The 19,595-nt window shown below is 44.8% G+C and overlaps 1 protein-coding gene across 1 annotated transcript in view; it reads right to left on the bottom strand.

The window, feature by feature from the left end:
- ERH (ERH mRNA splicing and mitosis factor) overlaps window positions 1–16,335 on the bottom strand; it is a 36,827-nt gene extending 20,492 nt beyond the window's left edge. Inside the window, exons 1-3 of the mRNA XM_085627910.1 lie at window positions 16,050–16,335; window positions 15,613–15,719; window positions 14,447–14,578 (exon numbers count right to left, since the gene is read on the bottom strand). Of these exons, the coding sequence (XP_085484036.1) occupies window positions 14,447–14,578; window positions 15,613–15,719; window positions 16,050–16,335 (525 nt within the window). The remainder of the gene's footprint in view (window positions 1–14,446; window positions 14,579–15,612; window positions 15,720–16,049) is intronic.
- Window positions 16,336–19,595: the final 3,260 nt, after the last annotated feature.

A 19,595-nucleotide genomic window follows, 5' to 3' on the forward strand; every position in this document is an offset into this window, starting at 1 on the left:
CCTAGAGTGAACAACTCGTCTATCCTTCAAACGCAACAACTTTGTGATGATCTTGCCAATCACTTCAAGATAAAGATTGATAAAATCTTTAGTTCCCTCAGCCGACAGATGGAACCTAGTGCGGAGTCATAAGTATAATGATTCCACATCTTGTGTCTTAGAAACATTTGAGGCCATTACGGTGGGCAATGTCCACACATCACTGGTTAACCAAAAATCTGGCTCTTCTTCAGACGTGGCTCCCCAGTTTATTATTACTATTTTAACCTCTGGACTGACAGAAGTCAGACACGATCAAGCTGGCCTTGGACAAGGGTACTTCGGCCATGCTGATCCTTTTGGATCTTTCGGCCGCTTTTCATACCATCTCTCATCTAATTCTAGTGGATAGATTACGAGAGATTGGGGTCAGAGGAATGGCACTCATATGGTTTGAAAGTTTCCTTGCCGATAGATCTCAAAAAACTCAGCTGGAGTCGTTCTCTTCTCAGACTTTGGCTGTTAACAAAGGGATACCAAAGGGCTCCATTTTAAGCCCCATGGTATTCAACATTTATGTATCTTTTCTGACGCCCATTTATTAGATCTTGTGGGTTTGATACAGTTTCATATGGGAATACCCAGCTTATCATTACCATCGATTCAGATCCCGCATCGACCAGAGAAAGATTCAAAAAGTGTATGCGAATGATGGCGAATTTCCCACAACTGAACACAGCTAAAACAGATTCTGTTCTTGGGAAAGCAGAGATTGGTCTGCGGACTGGTGGCATCCGGCACAAGGTGACCTTCCGACTCCAAAAAAGTGGGTGAAAAACCTAAGCATTATGGTGGATGACAAACTTTCCATGGAGCAACATGTTAAGAACATCTGGCACTTGCTTCGGCATGATGTGCATGCTCAGAAAGGTCTTTACCTGGTTGCCCCTCTTGGCAAGAAAGTCACTAATTCAGGCAATACTTGTTAGCAGGCTGGTCTATGGCAACTTCCTATTGGTAGGGATCATCTTCTTTCCAGACTCCAGGTCATGCAGAATACGGCTGCACGGCTTGCCCTCAATCGTTCATCTCGCTGGCCCTCAGAACCTCTTTTGCGCCAACTTCATTGGCTGCCAATTAGGAAGCGAGAAGCATTCAAACTTTTAGGTCTAGTATTTAAGACTCTACAGGGGCATGCCCCGGCTTACCTGAAGAAAAAGTTAATTCCCTATACTCCATCGCGGCAATTAAGGTCGAGTAATCGGCTGCTGCTGCAAACAATGAGGATTAACAAGACCAGAACGGGAGGTCGCTCTTTCTTACCTCGCGACATCTCTACTGGAATAAGCTCTGAGGACATCCGGGATGGTCCCAAATTGGGGCTGTTCAAGCGCCTCAAAATCTAGATGTTTAATCATTTAGCAGCAGCCTACTTCATCTTTCTGATATTGTGGCTCCGAGAGATCCCCGTGGGGATGATTTGTTTGCGCCTAACAAATACTAATACTAATAATAATAAACTCATAAGATGAGGTTTGGAGAAAAAAATGGTTGAATTTTCAAAATGTATTTGAGTTGGGGAAATGTATTAGTCATTGTCTTGGTGCCAGGGGGGGTTGCAGCTATAGCTTTTATGCATTGCCCATATAGAGGCATTCCAAATTGTTATTTATTTTAAACTTTACTAATGGCAACCCTGTTGAACGTACTGATGTTATCACCGCTGTCAATCTTAGAAAGGATGGTCATCATTACATCACTATTAGTAGCTCGGGATGATTTTCACTGAACAAAAGTTGATCTTATTACAGAAACGGTTTGAGGCCCTCTTGCCTAGATAAACAGCAATCCCACTGTCCAGGGCAGCCCTCCAGTCAACAGTAGCAATGTGCTGCTGTTTGCTCATCTAAGCACTAACATTGAGAAACAAGTTAAATAACCAGGCATGCCTTTATTTGAAAGGTTAATTGTGAAGCTAAAGAAAGGCAGTAACTAGGTTATCCTGCACTGCCCAACTTTAGAAGCACCTTTATTTTTAAAACATCTAGCAACAAAAGTGTAACAATCAATTGCAAAAGCAATAGGTCTAGCATGTGCGAGAGTTTGAGCTATTGGCATTGCAAATGACTATCTTTTATCTATGTGTTTTGAAAACCTGCAAGCGGTGTATAAACATGCACTTTATACTTGTGGTCCCTGCTTACGAGAAGCAAGGCTGGCAGTAAAACAGTCTTGCTTCTCGTAAGCAAGGACCATAAGTACAAAGTGTGTGTTTACACAACGCGTGCAGGTTTTCAAAACATAGATAAAAGACAATGTCATTTACAATGCCAATAGCTCAAACTTCCAAGATCTATTGCATTGCAAATGCTTGTTCCTTATTGCATGTGAGAGCACTCTCAAATATGTGAGGTCCGGTGTATGCTATACGAGCACGTTTCTGGTGTCTGACTATAATTTTGCTCCAAGTAAGAATCTAGGCCACATACAGGGCGCACAAGGACAACTGGCTTGTCTCAACTCACTAATGGCATTGTGGTCATGGGGGAGGATTTTCAGGTTCATGCTTAAAACTTAAGAATTGCCTCCTGATGCAGTTGATTACTAAGTTAAAAATCTCACTTAATAAAAATTGTCTTCATCCTATTTTTATACGGTGTTTCCTGCACAGTTTACATGCAAACATTTTCGGGGCTAGGCTCGTGCAAAGACTATTAGAGTCACGGTAGTCCTTGGGCTCGGCTCTCCCTGTTAATGTGTTGGCTCGCCCACTTCTACTTTACCAAAGCACTCTATGCTGGATATGTGCATAGCACGATGGATGCTGTGGTTGCATGCAAGTGTGCGTTCCCAGTGCTAGCATTATCAGAGTCTGCAAGCCCCTGCCCCCCCCCCTGTTTTATAGCTCGCACCACCCCCTCAATCTCCTTGTGTGTGGTTTTCCTCAGCCTGCTGAGTCAACTAAAAAAAAAAAACAGCGATTGCATAGCTGAAAGCAGTGGCACAATATATGATTCTCCTCCAATGGGTTCTACAAGATGAATCAGAAGAAACCATTTGTAACTGGTGAACTGAAATTTCCCAAGGGGTAAAAACATTGGATTGTTCTTGTGAAGAAAATGGCGAACACTGCAACACAGACAATGGCTAACTCGCTGTTAAAGACAAACGAAAGCATTTCGACATTCATATTGAAACGCCATCCTTTGTCTTACATCCTGGGATGAGGAAATGCAGTGCTGTTTTTAAGTATTAGCTGCAGGAGGGAGACAAGTTGGGGTACAGGTATGACAACTGCTGTGGGAGTTAAGCAGTAGTCCCAGAGCACAGTAACTAGAGATTTGCGTGTTTTGTCCTGACAATAAACCGTTCACATTTTGCAGTTTCTTCTATGCAAAGCAGCATATTAAAGGAAAAGAACGCACGCCGTTTAATGCAAAGTCTGCTTAGTCAAGTATATGTTCGACAGACTTTAAAAAACATGATTTTTCTTGTGTGCGTGGCAAAGGGGAAAACTTCGCAATATCTGTGAAATTGTAATTTCTTGCCCTATAACATTTAGAAGAAACAATTGCTCACTTCTACCAGCAACAGCCTTCTCACACTTTTTTGTGTGCCTTCAGTTTGTTGAACAGAAAAAGATGCAGCCAATGAGCCTGCTTTAATCTCCAGAGAATCCAGAGTCTTTTAGCGCTGGGAGGCCTTTGGTAGCCATGCGCTTTATAAGTGTCCTATTCATTCAAACTACATTTAGCCTGTTTGTGGTGGGGTCGAGGGCCCAGTGCTGCTTTCAACTTATTACAGCTGACTAAGTTTACACAAATGAAATCAGCAGGAGGAAAGGCAACTGTATGATTAGAAGAGGCGAGACCGCACCCCTGAATTCCAGGCCAGAATGAGCAGCTATTTAAAACAAGCATTTGCAATGCAATAGGTCTCACATTTACGCAAGTTTTAGCTATTGGCATTGTAAATGACAATGACTTATTTATGTTTGGTTTTTAAAATGTAAATAAAAGGCATTATCATTTACAATGCCAATAGTGTAAACTCTTATAAATGCGAGACCTATTGCATTAATTATGTAGCCCACGCCTCTTGGAAAGGATGCTTAGCTATGCTCCTTAAGCCACGCTCCTAACAAAAACCACCCTTTTCTCACCCCAACTACTGTCCTGATGGGGCGCATTGGCCTAAAAAGATTAGGGTCGTAAAGAACGTGTATCATACAGAGTACTAACAAACGCACTAACCCACTGAGTTGTCTTGTCAGTATCCAATGGCTTGCTGTTTCTTACTTTGTTGCCCTGAGTGTACCCAGTTTTGACCGTATCTATTCATCATTTATTACAGTGGTCTAAGGGGACACCCTCTCATACAGAAAGCGCCTGGAATTCGCTGGAAGTCTTTGGAGCGGAAATATAGTAAAGTTGAGACGTGGAGTATTGCTTTTGAAAATCTAAAGTTTACTTTCAAATTCAAATGAATACCTCATCGTGGCAGGGACTTGCATAATATGATTTGAGACGCAAGACATCCATGATCCGCCAGCCCTGGAAGGCACAGACCAAAACAATGGCATTTTTAAAGGTTTAGGAGTATTCTCGCGCAGCCTTTATTACACCGTGACTGGATTGGGTTGACCCGAACCTGCAGAGAGCTCAGGCAATCGTGCGCTTAGACACAGATAGAAAACGCTTCACAGCCACCATCACCACACAATAAGAGTGAGATCTCAGGCCTGTCCCCTCATCACAGATGGCATTTGCGTGCATGCATAAGCAGGATGCACACAAGGCATGACCGGCAGTTACCCGGAGCCTCAGCACTTTGAGCCCCTTTCCAGAAAGAATGCTTTCTGTGCGTCCGGGCCCAGAACGCGCACCTGAGGTACTCCCCGTTCACTCTGAGGCGTGAGGTGACAGTGGTGACTCCTAGCCAGGCTGCTTACCTGCACACTGCCAGAGTGTGGCGAGCCTGGCTTATCCTGTTATGCCACTGCCTTTGTGGACAGACACCTCCACGAGGTGCGCCGTGCCGTCAGTCGTTAGCGGTGCTGTGTATGTGTGTGTTTCACAGTGCGGCACCATAATGCTGCACCCTTTCATTCCCATACCGGCTTGGTCTGGTTTGAGGGAGGCACTGAAGGAGCAGGCGCGCGTCAGGGTGAAGCGGTTGTGCTTCCGCGAAGCCCAGCCACTATCCAAGCAACCCGACAACGCAAACATCCAGATAGAGGGTTTCTTGTCTGCATAAAGGTGATTAACGCTGGTTGCCATACGCCATAAATAGCACCACGTTTACACCCAACCAGTTGCTGTTGCCCACCGCCATGACGCTGTGCTGGGACCCCAAACCTTTCAAACCCCCAACGCTTCTGAGCTCCCCAACTTACACCACTGCCCGGAAGAAGTCTTCATAACCCTCCTCACGTGACTAAGTAGGCATGGAAAGAAGGAAATGGAGGGTCAGTACTTTAACAACCTGCACGGCAAATTAGAAGAACGGTAGAATGGATGACGCAGAAAGAGTACTACAGAAAACTTACAACACGAACGAGGAGTCCGAAAAGTTAAAACATCATCCATCATACAAAGCACATTTTCAAAGCCATCCATCATACAAAACACATTTTCGAAGCCAAAGTGCACAAATGATCCGGATAAACACAATTTCAATAAAATGATAGCCTTCGAGTGAATGGTGGATGGGAAACAGGACACAACGTGAAGAGACGTAGCGCCCATGCACTGCAATGCTAGACGAGTGGGCAGGGCTTAAGGGAGACAGGGAGGACACAAACCCCCCCGCTTCCAGAGAAGCCGGACGCAAAAGCACCGACAACCGATCTCGCCAAGGCGAAGCAGCGCATGCGCTGCTACACAGGCGAGACCTAAAAAACGAAAGAAGCACAAGTAAAAAAAAAATACACGAAGATTACAGCAGAAATTATGCACACACATGCATAGAAGGGGGTGGGGCGGGTGGAGGAGTGAAGAGAATGAAAAAGTACCTTTGTCCATGTTGTCAGCCTGGCTGGCTGCTTGGGTGCTGTGCATGGTGCCCCCCTCACCCTGCTGTGAATGCCCCAAGAGCTGTTATGCTCCAAGTTGCAGGCCCTGCTCTAGGCTCAGCTGCCTACTGCAATTCCATCCTGATGCTAAATTAGCGTGACAAATGTTTCTGATGAAGTGAGAACGATCATGTAAAGTAAACAAACCTGATGCTGTCTTCAATCGTTAAAAAAAAAAACAAGCATTTGCAATGCAATAGGTCTCGCATTTACGAGAGTTTGAGCTATTGGCATTGCCATTTGCAATGTCTTTTATACTTGTTTTCGTTTTTGAAACATAAATAAAAGGCATTGTCATTTGCAATGTCAATAGCTCAAACTCACATAAATGCAAGACCTATTGCATTGCAAATGCTAGGCTGCCCTGCAGTTCCCCCGGCCACAAGCAGGCATCTACTTGTGTGATGACAGCTGATCTCCGCAAAAAGACAGAAATGGATGCCTGATTGTGCCACGGAGAGGGGGGGGGCTGACAAAATAAAATACACGCGATGGCAACAAAATGGCGTGGGACTGTCAACAGTCCCGCAGACACACGCATGCTGTTTGCAATGGACAAATGGCGAGAGTAGCCATCTTTGTCCATTGCAGATGCATGCATGAAAGCCCTCGCAGAATTGATTCCAAAAGGTGCTCTCCTGGCTAGGCCAGCGCATGCGCTGCTTTCGCCAGGCGAGACCTAAAAAAAGCATTTGTGGGAGCGCATGTCCTGCCTGCAATGGCAGGTACGAATTATTTAAGAAAATGGCGCTGACGGACTATAAATAAAACATACAGAGTTACAACACTAGTGAAAGGGCCAGTCCTCATGGGTCAGGGAGGTACTAGGAGGGACCAATACGCCGGTTGGCAAAGCAAAGGCCTTCATTAACAAAGGACAGTGACAGCGAATTAAAAACATGGGTGGAGTTTACAGTCCAAACCTGAATACAGCTTTTCCCAAAGACCGTGCAAGCGCTGCCTTAGCAAGAACTAAAAACATGATATGGTCTCTTCAAAATCCAAAAAGTGCATATCATGAGCATGCAGCACCGTTTAACCATAGTACATCACATTATGTCAGTGAAATCAGAAGTCAATACTGAACTAAGATACAATTTACTTGTTGAGTCCAGACTTTGGGTTGTGTTCCTATTATACATGAAAAACAATATTATTTTAGTAAATCAAACACAAGGTTTTGTACAATGTACATCAATTCGTCATGTATTTCAACATCCTTTTATATACGATAATGAAGAAAAAGTAGGAAACGTGAAATGTTGTATTTTTGTAAAGCGCTAAATTACGTGAAAGGCGTCTTGGCACTAGCTGAGTCTGTAGGCAGGTTCTGGACCCCATAAAGAGAAGATTATACAGGAAAGTGCCATGTTGTCAGAGCCATCAAAAAAGGCCAGTAGATCAGGCAAGATTATTATGTCTAATGGAAGCATATTTCAGGCTTTAGCTGCTCCCAGCAAAAAGCTTCTGTTACCCCAGGACAGGCAATGAAATCCGGGCACCAATTTTGCCGATGCGGATTGAAGAGACCTGCATGGGGTAACCCACTTGAAGCGTTTCTAAGAAAGCCTGGACCATGTCCATGCGGTGCTTTGAATGGAAAACAAATCGCTTTGAAGATGATTCTCAGTTTGTCTGGAAGCCAGTGTAGTTTTCTAACTAAAGCTAAGATGGGCTGGAATTTGGAACAGAAGCCTAGCTGCTTTATTTTGCAGTGTCTACATCTTGTTTAAAACATGCTGGGCATTAAGATGTATGCAAAAAGAACAGATGGACGGAATGCTGAATCAATCTAACACCCACCCCCAGATCCATCGTCATGTTTTGCACGCCACTCCAGTTTGGACCCAGCCATATGCAAACCAGTCTTGAGCCTGTTCCCCATGGAAACAGTCCAGCCCGAACCTGTATGCCCAGACGTGGGCCCCTTGCTCGCTTTGCCAGTGGATCCAAGCTAGCCTGGTGTTACCCCGAAACCGGTCCCAGGATGCTCGCTTCTGGTACAGAGCAAAGACCTGACTTGGTAGTTCAGGCTGTACTGCTCCATGAGGAACAGGGTCCGAACTGGGGTGCCAAAGTGAGCTAAAGAACGATGATGGATTCAACCCAGATCTGCGACTGGGGGTGAGTGTCTGAAAGGTTTCAGCAATCTATTATCTATTTATGTGAGCATTAAGATATAATCCACTGCAATAATCAATCTTTGCCATCACTAACGAGGTAACAGCAAGTTTCTGCAAATGGACAGGAATAAATTGGAAGATTTCTCAGCAGCCTGAGCATGTAATACGCCGCTGTGACTGCATTGACTTGATCTGAGAATGTAAGTGAGTCATTGAAAATAACTCCCAAGTTCTTTACTGTCCCGAAAGGAGTTGGGGGTGTGCAGAGATCAGAATCTCAGTCTTAGCTGAGGTTAGTTGGAGACCGTTACTGGCCATACACCAACTCACAACATGGATGCAATCACTGAAACTGGAGTCATTTTCTGAGTCCCCTGGACAGAAATAACAATGTGTGCGTCATCTGCATATGATGCTAGGGAGAAATCAAATCATCTTATAGGCTCAGCCAAGGGTGTAACATACATTAAAAAGTGTCGGGCTGAGCAGCAATCCCTGCGGGACCCGACAAGAAAGAATAAGCAGAGGAGGAGAAATCCCCTAAGTTGACTGTTTCTTCCCTGCCATTAAGAAAAGACACCCATATCCTGCTCAAACGATCCATCAGCAGCCCATGATGGACAGTCAAAGGCCGCTGAGAAATCTAGCAGAATAAGAGTCACCCTTTTTCCCTGGTCAATAGCACTCCTAATCTCTTCAGACGCTTAAATAAGAGCAGTTTTCTAGCTATCCTCTGTACAGAAACCAAACTAAGGAATCCAGACAATTATTGGTCTGAATATATTCAACCAATTGCCTGTTCAGCACTTTCTCAATTAATTCAGCAGGTAAGGGAAGACATGAGATCGGCTGATAGTTATTTTGCCATCTGCGGGTCGAGATTTATTTTTATGTTTTTTAGAAGGGGAGGGACAAATGCTTTCTTCCAAAGAACGGGGAAAATGCTTGAGAAACATTTGGTGAAATATCTCAGGCAGAGTGATGGCAATTGTTTCTACAGCTCAACTGGTCACCTTGGGAGGGGGGTGGGACAGATCACATTGAGAACCAGACTTTGATGACTTAATCAAATCTTAAGATCTCTTTTGTAGAAGTGAAATTCTCAAGCTTGGTGAGGATAGTTTTGTAGGGTATGAGTAGCTGTGTTGCAGTTCGTCCCTACATTGAGAATCTTAACATTATTATATACACCTCCACTTTGAGGTGAAAAGCCTCTGCCAAGGTGTTGCAAAAGGACCAAAACCAACCCTTAAGTGTGTTGGAGGTGGTAGGAGTCAATTTTTTTAAATGACTTTAAACAGTTCTTTGGAGCAGTTACTCGCTGCTTTGATCATTGCAGTGAAAGTAGGTTGTTTTTCTTTGCGGATCTGAACCTTATACTCAGCTACACAGTTATATAAATTGACTTTTCCCCGTTTGCAGTAGGTAGGAGCGCCATTTTCTCTACTGCCTTTTGCAATTATGCTTGAGGATCCTGGGATGCTCTGAGAAACAAGGGTCCAATAAATAGTTTCTTTTGAAACAGGATCTTTTCCCTTGGTCCAGGGATAAGGAAACACCGTCTAGCTACTTGGTGCACTAGGAGGCTGCTATTTGTGGAACGGCAGAGATAATAGAACACAAGTTATTTAGCCATAATGAAATCTCAAATGCTTGAGTTTTATGCCATGGAGAAGATATCGTCCATGCTGGACTTGCTGGGGAATCCTGACCACAATGTGCATACTGAATCTTAAAAAAGGACAGCCTTATGATCAGATCATGTTAGAGGCACTGTTTTTCTGTTGCCTATCGCAGTATTATTTGAGAAAATAGAGTCGAGAATATGGCCAGCTAAATGAGTAGCAGCTTCTACTATTTGAGACACGCCAAAGGCTGACATTTCAGAGAAATGGTATCTGAATCAGCTAAGGCCTCCAAATAAAAATTTAAATCACCCAAGATTGTAACATTACTAAGCAGAATGTCCGCCTATAAGAGACTGCTTGCCTCATGGGCAAGCCCAGTGTGTGGCCACGGAGGCCAGTACAAAATAATTCCATTTAGAACCTGATTTTTGGGTAATTCAACCGGAAAGGAGGCAGCTTCACAGATAAATGTAGGTAAATTAAACAATTGCCTAGGGTCACACAATTTGGGAAGCTGTGATTAATCCTAGGTTCTCTCGTTTCACATTATGCAATTTAGCCACTGGATGCATATGCTTGGCTTCCCCTACTACAACCACCTTACTGGCACCCCCCACTCAGCACTCCCCCACTGTGACGGCATCAATGTGATCATTGTTAACATTACAGACAACCTTTTGGCCACAGGGAAAATGTTTGTGCGTACCCAAGGCCAACAGAGTAGAGAACTCAATCACTTTAGCCTTGCAAGGAGCACGTTTATCAAGAGGAGACTTAAAGGTAGCATATTAACCAGAGCTTTTGAACCCTAACTTTAAAGAAAGGTTACAATGAAAAGTGACACCCTGGTCCTAAGCCATCAGGTGATAGTGTGTGTCCCAACTAGGCATGCCAAAACCCGATAACCCATGGGAGTGTGTGACCGGTCAACTCCACATATAGGAAACCTTGTTGTACCTTTCTTAGAACCCTGTTCATTTACATAAAGTTGAAAGGCATTTGGTTATAACAGCTATTTAGCGACAAATACTCTCAATAGCAACAGCAGGTCATCTGCACAGCAGAGTGCTTTAACCCCTTCAGTGCCCCCCCCTGTGCCGGGCGGTACATTAGCAAGCGGGGTCCATGACGAGATAGTCTCGTCATGGGCATAGAAGAGGTTAATGGCCGAGGGTCCCAGCAGTCTGCCAGGAGGTTTGAGACATGGGTTGAAGAATAAGGGTGAAATGGGCAGCTCAAGATGAACCACACCCGACTACCTACAACACCCATCGAAACGGGGTAAGAGACAACCCGAGAGGGGTTACTAGGAAAAGACGTGAACCACTGAAGCGAGCTGGCCGATTAGAATACCACAGCTGACTGGAGCAGAGGCAGTAGCTAAGATTTAATAGCATATGCTACATTGCTGCCTTCACCAGTAGCAGCACATAGCTGGTTCAGAGTAACCCCCCCAAAAAAATGCTTTAAAATACAAGTTGTCAAAAGCCACCCTGAGATCTATCAAGAAATTAATGATCCTGAAACTTTGTAAGCCAGTTGGCCCACCGCTGCTCCATGATTTATTTCAATTGAAGGAAAGAGGATATCTAGTTGTTGAAGATAGCTGCGCTAAGATAAGGATTTGGGAGTTATGTTTGACTCTAGGCTACATATACAGACTGAAAGCTCCTGTTAGGGTTCCATGATCTCCTTACAACGCTACACAACAAGCTTCCCCCAGCAAACAGACACCAACATTCCTTATATGATCATATTCTGAAAGCATTCACACATAGCATGTCAACTTACCGGAAGCATGTACAGACATCCAATTTCTTGACACAAAGGAACAACCTAGACATGACTATACATTTTTACCTAACCCAAAGAATAAATATTGGAACAATGTAACAATGATCCAGAAACAAGACAAACTTGCAGCTTCTTCCACAACCAAGGCACACATGCCCAAAAGGACAATGTACTCCATAACAACCACATGAGCAGCCAAGTACCCATCAGGCACAACAACCAGTCACAGTAAGTGGCCAAACACAAAGCCCTGCACACTTCCTCCCTTCGTTACCTGGCAAATAAAACTTAAAATCTCTGAAGGCTCTAGACCTTCATGTAATGCGGAAAAATTACTGTTTGAGCCCCCCCACCTTCAAAAAGGAAAGATCAATGGCTGAATCCTTCTCAGGCAATGCGATCACAATCTGGAACTCGCTTCCTCCACTACTCCGTACCATCACCTCTACCCGGACTTTCAAAGCTGATCTCAAATCTCCTCTTCCAAAAACACTTCCAGAATTAATGCATCCCTTTTCATGCCCCTCAAGGAAGTTCTTACAATGTTGTAAATATGTAATCTTAGCCTGTACGATCCGAATCCTATTGTTTTAATTTACTTTTTCAACTATCTCATTTGCAACAAGTATGTCAATGCTCATGTAACTGTCTTGGTTCAATTGTGAAGCGATCTGACACCTTTGGGTAAAGTCTGCGCTGTATGAAATTGCGTTAAATAAAATATCTGATAGGACCACATGCTAGGCAAAAGAAAGCACATAAAAAAACACAATGACGACAACCTCCCAACCATCACAGAAAGAAAATGACTAGCACGGCAAAGTCAAACTAAAAGTGCAATACAGCACTGTAAAAACAAAACAGTTCAGTACACACCACCAGTCCGCATCAGCACAAATCATGATGAAAGGATGATGAATTCCCCCATATACTACAGCTAGGCCAGATACAAGAATTCACTCGCATACCAGCCGCTGTCACTCACGCTCTAGCCACCAGCAACTCTGCCTACGGGAACACCCTCTACACCAGGATCACCAATTGACTTCAAGACTACACACCATTTCGACCTCTGCGTCTAGACTTATCCTTGACCTCCCACACAGAATCACATCACCCTGCACCTCAAGGAGCTCCACAAACACGCTCATTTTAAACTCCTCACACACACATTCACAACACAACTCAGGCCCAACTACCCGAGTCTTATCTCCTTTTACCAACCAGACACCACTGCTACCCAGGACTTTTACTCGCACACATCCCATGCATACATAAAACTATATCAGGAGGACAGGCATTCTCTCACATTGCTCTGAAAGTGTAGAACAGCCTCCCATTCCACATCAGAGCCTTCTCTTTTCTTGAATTCCGCACAAATCTGAAGGCCTGGCTTTTCAATAAGATAACCGACCACATGCAGGGGCCATGCACATACAACTGCTCAGCGCCATGATACCCCTGCAGGTGACAGCAACTTTACAAACACAAGTAACAAGATTACACTCACTGGCAAACACGTTAACTAGTACTATGCACCTGATAGATCCTCCAATTTGAACAAAATAAAGATACGCCCCGGAGCAGACAGGTGAAAGAAAAAACGAGGAGCACCACACCTCACTCTGGTGTACTCTTCCTCCAGAACTGTGTAGACGTTGAAACTTTCAATTCTTACAATTACAATCTCAGAACACACAAGATTGTAAGTTATGGCCACAATATACGGAGTAGTACACCTTCACACGTCCTCAAGCAGCGGGGTGCTACTCTTCCCTAGCTAGAAACATCCCAGGGTACTCCAACATGCAATCTCATGCAACAGGGATGCAGCGACGCCTCCCCATGTAGAGTAATCCCAACTCCTTTACAGAACCAGAGGACCCGAACAGGTAGGGGGCAGCGATGTTACAGATGTAAAGTGAGACCACAGAGGCCTGGATTTGCAGGGTATACAGAATCAGAAGATTCTAATCTTAGTCTTGGGAGATCAGAGAAGCCAAGACTTCAGTCATTAGAGTACTGCAGAGTACGGGTGGGCTCTTTACCCTCAGAAGAGACTCAGGAGGTACCTCGAAAGTACTTGTTTGCAACCATTCGTATCCCATTTCAGTTTGAAGACTGCTGCCATAGACTATCTCCCTCTGGAAAACACCCTATCAAGAGCTCACTGAAACTCCAGATTGACCGAAGAATGCGCTGAAGGTCTTCTCTCACGGGTCCCCACCCACCCTGCTCGACAGATACACCACCTAATCCGTAGTCGATATATTTCTACGCTGGTAGAGACTAGTAATGCACCCTACTTAAAGCGCCGTAATACACTCAATGAAGAGCACCAACCTCTTTTTGAGACGAAGGGTTGGTGCCGTCCTCTAATGCCATTTCCGAACACTGTAAACTATAACTATCGCCATCACCCACACTTTTGGGACGAGAAAGCGAGCTGGCCCTGCGAGGATTCGAACTCGTGATCCGTAAGTCACAACATATATCAGCAACGAGCGTTAATTAACCGTGCCCTTGATCGGGCTAGAAAAGTGGATGTTCGATACAACCCGTATTGAAGGTACAGAGCACGGGAAATGAACTCGATCACACAACCTCCTCAGCCCTGAAAAAACGGAATCCGCACGGAGCACGACTCGTGCCCCAACCAACGGAGAACTCTAGGCCGCAGACAGAACGCGGAACATCCGCGAGCAGCAATCCCGACTCTGGAAGATTCCAGGCACTAGGACCTGCCTCTATCTCACGCGGCAGGATGAGTCTCGCGAACAACACGCGCGGTGCCCCCTGCTCCGCAGCCCATCTCCCGCGCCCGCCCCGTCAGCCGCGGCCCCGCTCACCATGGTACGCAGCTCGCTGTCGTTGGTATCAGACGTGCAAGAACCACTAGCGGAAACGACGATCTCCAAACAGGAAGTGATATCACTGCCCGCCTTGAAAACATGGAAAGAGAAGAAGGGTACCGTGGCCACCTGTGAAAGACATAGAAGAAAGCTGTCCAATCAGCCAGCGCATCCCGTAAAGATAAGGTGGCGGCCACTGCAGAACTAGAATGGAGATGTTCAGTGGTACAAACCTGCGTTCAGGAAACCCGTGATAGATCATTGATGCTTACCCATTTATATACAATTGGTGCCCATGGGTAACGGTAACCCAGTGAAGAGTGGCGTTGTTCTAAAATCTTAAACATTATATAATTAGAAGAAAGATTTGCGATTCCACGTCAGGACCACAGGCTCTTATTATGCTTCTCAACTCTTTTTTACTATTCACTAATTATAAAACCATGGGTCTAAAACTACAGATCACTCAATTCAGGTCCACCAATGAAGTCAATAACAATACCATATAATGGTTACAGAAATTCCTATGATTGTCTTTCTTTGCCACTCACAGCAGCCCAAGCTTAGTGCCTCTTATTAGCTTACCTATTTTATTTTAATAGCATTTACATAGTACTTTGTTACGAAGAAACACTCAGGTAAGTTGAATTAGTATTTATTTACTCCAAATGTACACCAAATTCAACTGCTATCTTGTCAGTTCTCCTGGTACAACTGTCTCACATGAGACGCTACCATGGAGATAGAACCAAGATGCAACAGCAATCACTTTAAATCATTACAACACATCCCCCTTACACAGAACAGAAGAAAAAGAAGAGAACAGAAAAGAAGAGAGTAACTGAGAAAATGCAAGAAGAAGAAATTATAATCAAGGAAAATCAATACATTTCATAGTCCTCATAACGTCTGGGAAGACAACGGGACCTGGGAGAAGAAGAGGAATTTGGCTTAGGCAAACTTGGTCCCGGTGAAACATCTGAACATAAAGAAAATTTAGACTTGTCACCATGAAACCTCACCAGACGAGACATGCTCGACTTACCACCATTATTAACAGTAACAACATTCTTGTAGACAGAAGTAATCACAAAAGGGCCTATACAATCAGTGACCCCCTTCCTATGCCACCGTGGTCTCTTAACAAGTACCCACTCACCCACCTTCCACAATGTGACTTTGTTTGATTTCTTCAGATCAAATCTCTCCTTGTACTTTTCTTGATATGATTTGATCCTATCACTCACCTCGTCCTCATGCAAAACAGGACCTTCAATGAGAGGTGATCATCCAGGGTTAAGTTTGGACATGGCAGCCCTCCCCCGTAACACATGGAAAGGAGATATTTGCAAAATGGTGTTGACAGCAGTGCGATGTGCCCACCATGTGTCCCTTAAGACACTTTTGAGGGAAACCCTCAATTCCACAGCTCTCGGAACGCACGCCTTAACCACTCTGTTCATGCGCTCCGCAAGTCCCTTGGCTTGGGGTGCATAAAATACAGTTCTCTGAAGCACAATACCATAATCTCTCAAAAATCCATGCATCTCTTGAGAGACAAACTGTACTCCATTGTCTGTAATGAGACATTTGGGAATACCTTCACTGGCAAACTCATCCTTAAGAAAATCTATTCCCACCCTGGTGCTAACAGAACTAACACATCTGGTTGAGACCCACTTGGAAGAATAATCCACCAACAGGATGACAAATCTCTCAGCAGGATTAAGTAACTCAAAAGGCCCCATGAGGTCCAAACCAAGTTTGACCCAAGGTTCTTGCGGAACCTCTACAGGTGACAATGGGGCAGCATTGGTGACTCGGGATTTGTCATTGGAGGCACACTCCCAGCATTCCTTAACTATCTTTTCTACCTGGCCATCCATTCTCGGCCACCAATACCTTTCACGGAGGCGTGACTTCGTAAGATTCCTTCCCAGGTGTCCTTCATGAGTCAAATTTATGAGCTTAGGCTTGATTGCATCAGGAGGCATAACCATTTCACCACGCATAAGTTAGCTTTGACAAAGTGTCAGTTCATGCCTGATGGACCAAAAGGGCAATAGTTCAGAATCAATATTTTTATCATTAGGCCAACACTCAATGACAAAATGTGTTACAACAGGAAGAAGAGGATCTTCTTTCAAAGCATGCTTCCACTCAGATTCTTGGATGGCAGACTCCTTAACCCAACAAATATTAACTGAATCACGGTCAGAAGCATCTCCATAACACTCCACAGGTAATCTAGATAAACAATCTGCTGCTCTGTTAGCAGAACCAGGAAGATATTGCACATGAAAATTGTACTCCTCTAATACTTCGCTCCATCATTTAAGTCTTGGTGTAAGTCTCTCACTCTCTGCACAAGAGAACATTGGACTAAAGGACGATGGTCAGACCTAACCAAGAAAGGAATCCCCCACAAGTAAAACTTGAAATGCTTCATCGCTCACACAATGGCTAATGCTTCTCTTTCAATACATGAATACTGTTGCTCAGGCTTTTTCAGTGCTCTAGAAGCGAACGCTACCACTTCTCTTCACCATCATCAGTTTGGGAAAGTACAGCTCCGAGGCCACATAAACTGGCATCCGTGGTCAGAAAAGTTTTTTTTTTAGCATCAAAGTGACCAAGGGTTGGCATTTTCCCTATTGCATGCTTGATTACATTAAAGGCAGTGACACATTCAGGAGACCAAACAAAGTGTGTTCCTGTTTTTAAGAAGAGCCCTGATAGGCTCAACAATGGAGGCAAAACCCTGAATAAATTTGGAATAGAATTCAGCGAGGCCAAGAAAGGACCTTACTTGTTCTTTGTCCGTCGGGGCTGGGGCATCTACAATGCTATTAGCTAGATCCAGCTTTGGTCGGATACCCTCCCCAGATATGACATGACCCAAATATGTGACAGAAGATACACTTATTTTACACTTAAGTCTATTCGCAGTTAAACCCTTGTTAGCCAGTTTATGCAGAGTAAGTCTCAAAATACTGTCATGCTCCATGTCATCCTTCCCATAAACCAATATGTCGTCCTGGAAGAACATGATGTTAGGAATGTCACCCAAGATAACCTTCATAATACGTTGAAAACAGGCAGCCGCCGAGGCTAATCCAAAAGGCATCCTGATGAAACGGAAAGCCCCCAGTGGTGTCACAAATGATGTAAGGTGCTTGGAATCTGGATGGAGGGGTACTTGATGGTAGGCCGAAGATAAGTCTAACACGCTGAAGACCTTGGCACCACCAAGCATGTTGATTGACTCCGCTATATTAGGAAGTGGTTGACGATCCACCCATATCCATCTGTTTAAACTTCTCAAGTCAACACACATCCTAATATTCTTCCCTCCATCCTTAGGAGCCAAAACCACTGGGGCCAACCATTCCGAAGATTCAATTTCTTCAATTATACCCAGAGTCACTAGCCTCTTAAGTTCATTTCTCAGGGGTTCTAGCATCATGTTGGGAACTTTCCTGACTTTGTGCACCACAGGTACAGCTCCTTGCTTAAGCACGATGCTGTGCTCGAAATCGTTGAGTAATCCTAGATTATCAGAGAAAACTTGTGGAAAATCATCAAAAAACTTGTTAGAAATGGTATTATGATCGATTAACACGACCTGCTCAGAGGGATGGCGAGCATTCGGATTGAGGATTATTCCCAAGTCTCTCTGATGTCTCCATCCAAGGAGGTTGTCACCACGCTTGGCGACATACATTTTACCAATTGTCTCCCTTCCCTTAAAGTTAATCTTCATGATGGCAAATCCTATTACATCAATATGTGAGCCACCATGTGTCTGGGTCACCACTGACTGGGTTAATGTCTGGCGCAAGGAGTTGTGCCTCAGGAAAAGTCTTGTCCCACAGTTCATTTCCTAACATCGTAAAGGGAGATCCAGAGTCTGCCAAGACTACAAACAGTTTATCGCCAATCACCACATCACATTATGGCATACTGATGAGGTCTGAATCTACCACGCCGTCACCCCTCACACTCAGCATGGTGGTTCTGGAGGTGACACTGGTGTCAACATTCTTGCACACATTCTCCACGGTGTGTACTTTGCCAGCGTACTTACATACTCTGGCATAGTGGCCCTTGATGCCACACTTATGACAGGTTGTATTCCTCGCATAACATTGAGGATAGTTGGAGGAGTGATTGTTACTGCCACATCTGTAACACTTTATCTTAGAAAAATCTGTGAAAGATTTAGGTTTGGTTCCACACACAACTTTAGAGACATTGTCAACGTGTTCTTGAGGTATCTCTTTATGTGTCAATTCATGAATCCTGCTGGGGGTTGGAACATCGTCAGGTGTTGATTTGTGAGCTTTCATTTCCTTGACCCAACCAGAGGTGTTTTCCATCCCCTCAACAATGGCTTCAGCTTCTTTGAGAGAAGGATTTTTAGATAATAACTTTTCTTGCACCCTGGAACTGTTGGTGCACCTAACGAGCTGATCACGAATCAGTGAATCAGTGAGGTCACCAAACTCACAGGTACGAGCAAGTGTCTTTAAAGAAGCTATGTATGTGAGGAATCGCGGATCCTGGCGCCTACCTAGCGTCTAAAAACTACGAATCCCGGCAGCCCTAGCACCAGGAAGTAGGCGTCTATATAGAGGACGTCGCGCACGGCAGAAGGCGTGCGTTATTTTGAATCCAAATCTGCATCCCCCGTCCATCGGAGCTTGGCGTCCCGGCGGGAGGTGCCTTCCGAGGAAACTTGAAGTAAAGAGGCGAGAGACGCGAAGACCTTTTCCAGCCCCCGTCGTTCGGAGCAAGGCGTCCCGGCGGGAGTTGGAGGAGGAGTCAGAGCGAAGCCAGGGGTAGCAGGTGAGCGCGGTGGGCCGAGCTCGGCTGGGCTCAACTACCCTCCGCCCTATACCATTACCGCGGCTCTCCCGCGTTTCTGACACTTCTAGCCAGACAGCGGCTTGGCATAGCCGTGCTGTCAGATTTTGGAAAGCACCCAAACCTACGAGCTCGGAGGAGCTCACTTGAGTATTTTCAGCGCCCATGGCGGCGCAACAGTATCATAGCTCGGAGGAGCTCACTTGAGTATTTTCAGCGCCCATGGCGGCGCAACAGTATCATAGCTCGGAGGAGCTAATACCATAAGTAAAGTAAAAGC

The sequence above is a fragment of the Triturus cristatus genome, chromosome 9 (genome assembly GCF_964204655.1).
Source record: "Triturus cristatus chromosome 9, aTriCri1.1, whole genome shotgun sequence".
In the NCBI taxonomy this organism is placed as follows: Eukaryota; Metazoa; Chordata; class Amphibia; order Caudata; family Salamandridae; genus Triturus; species Triturus cristatus.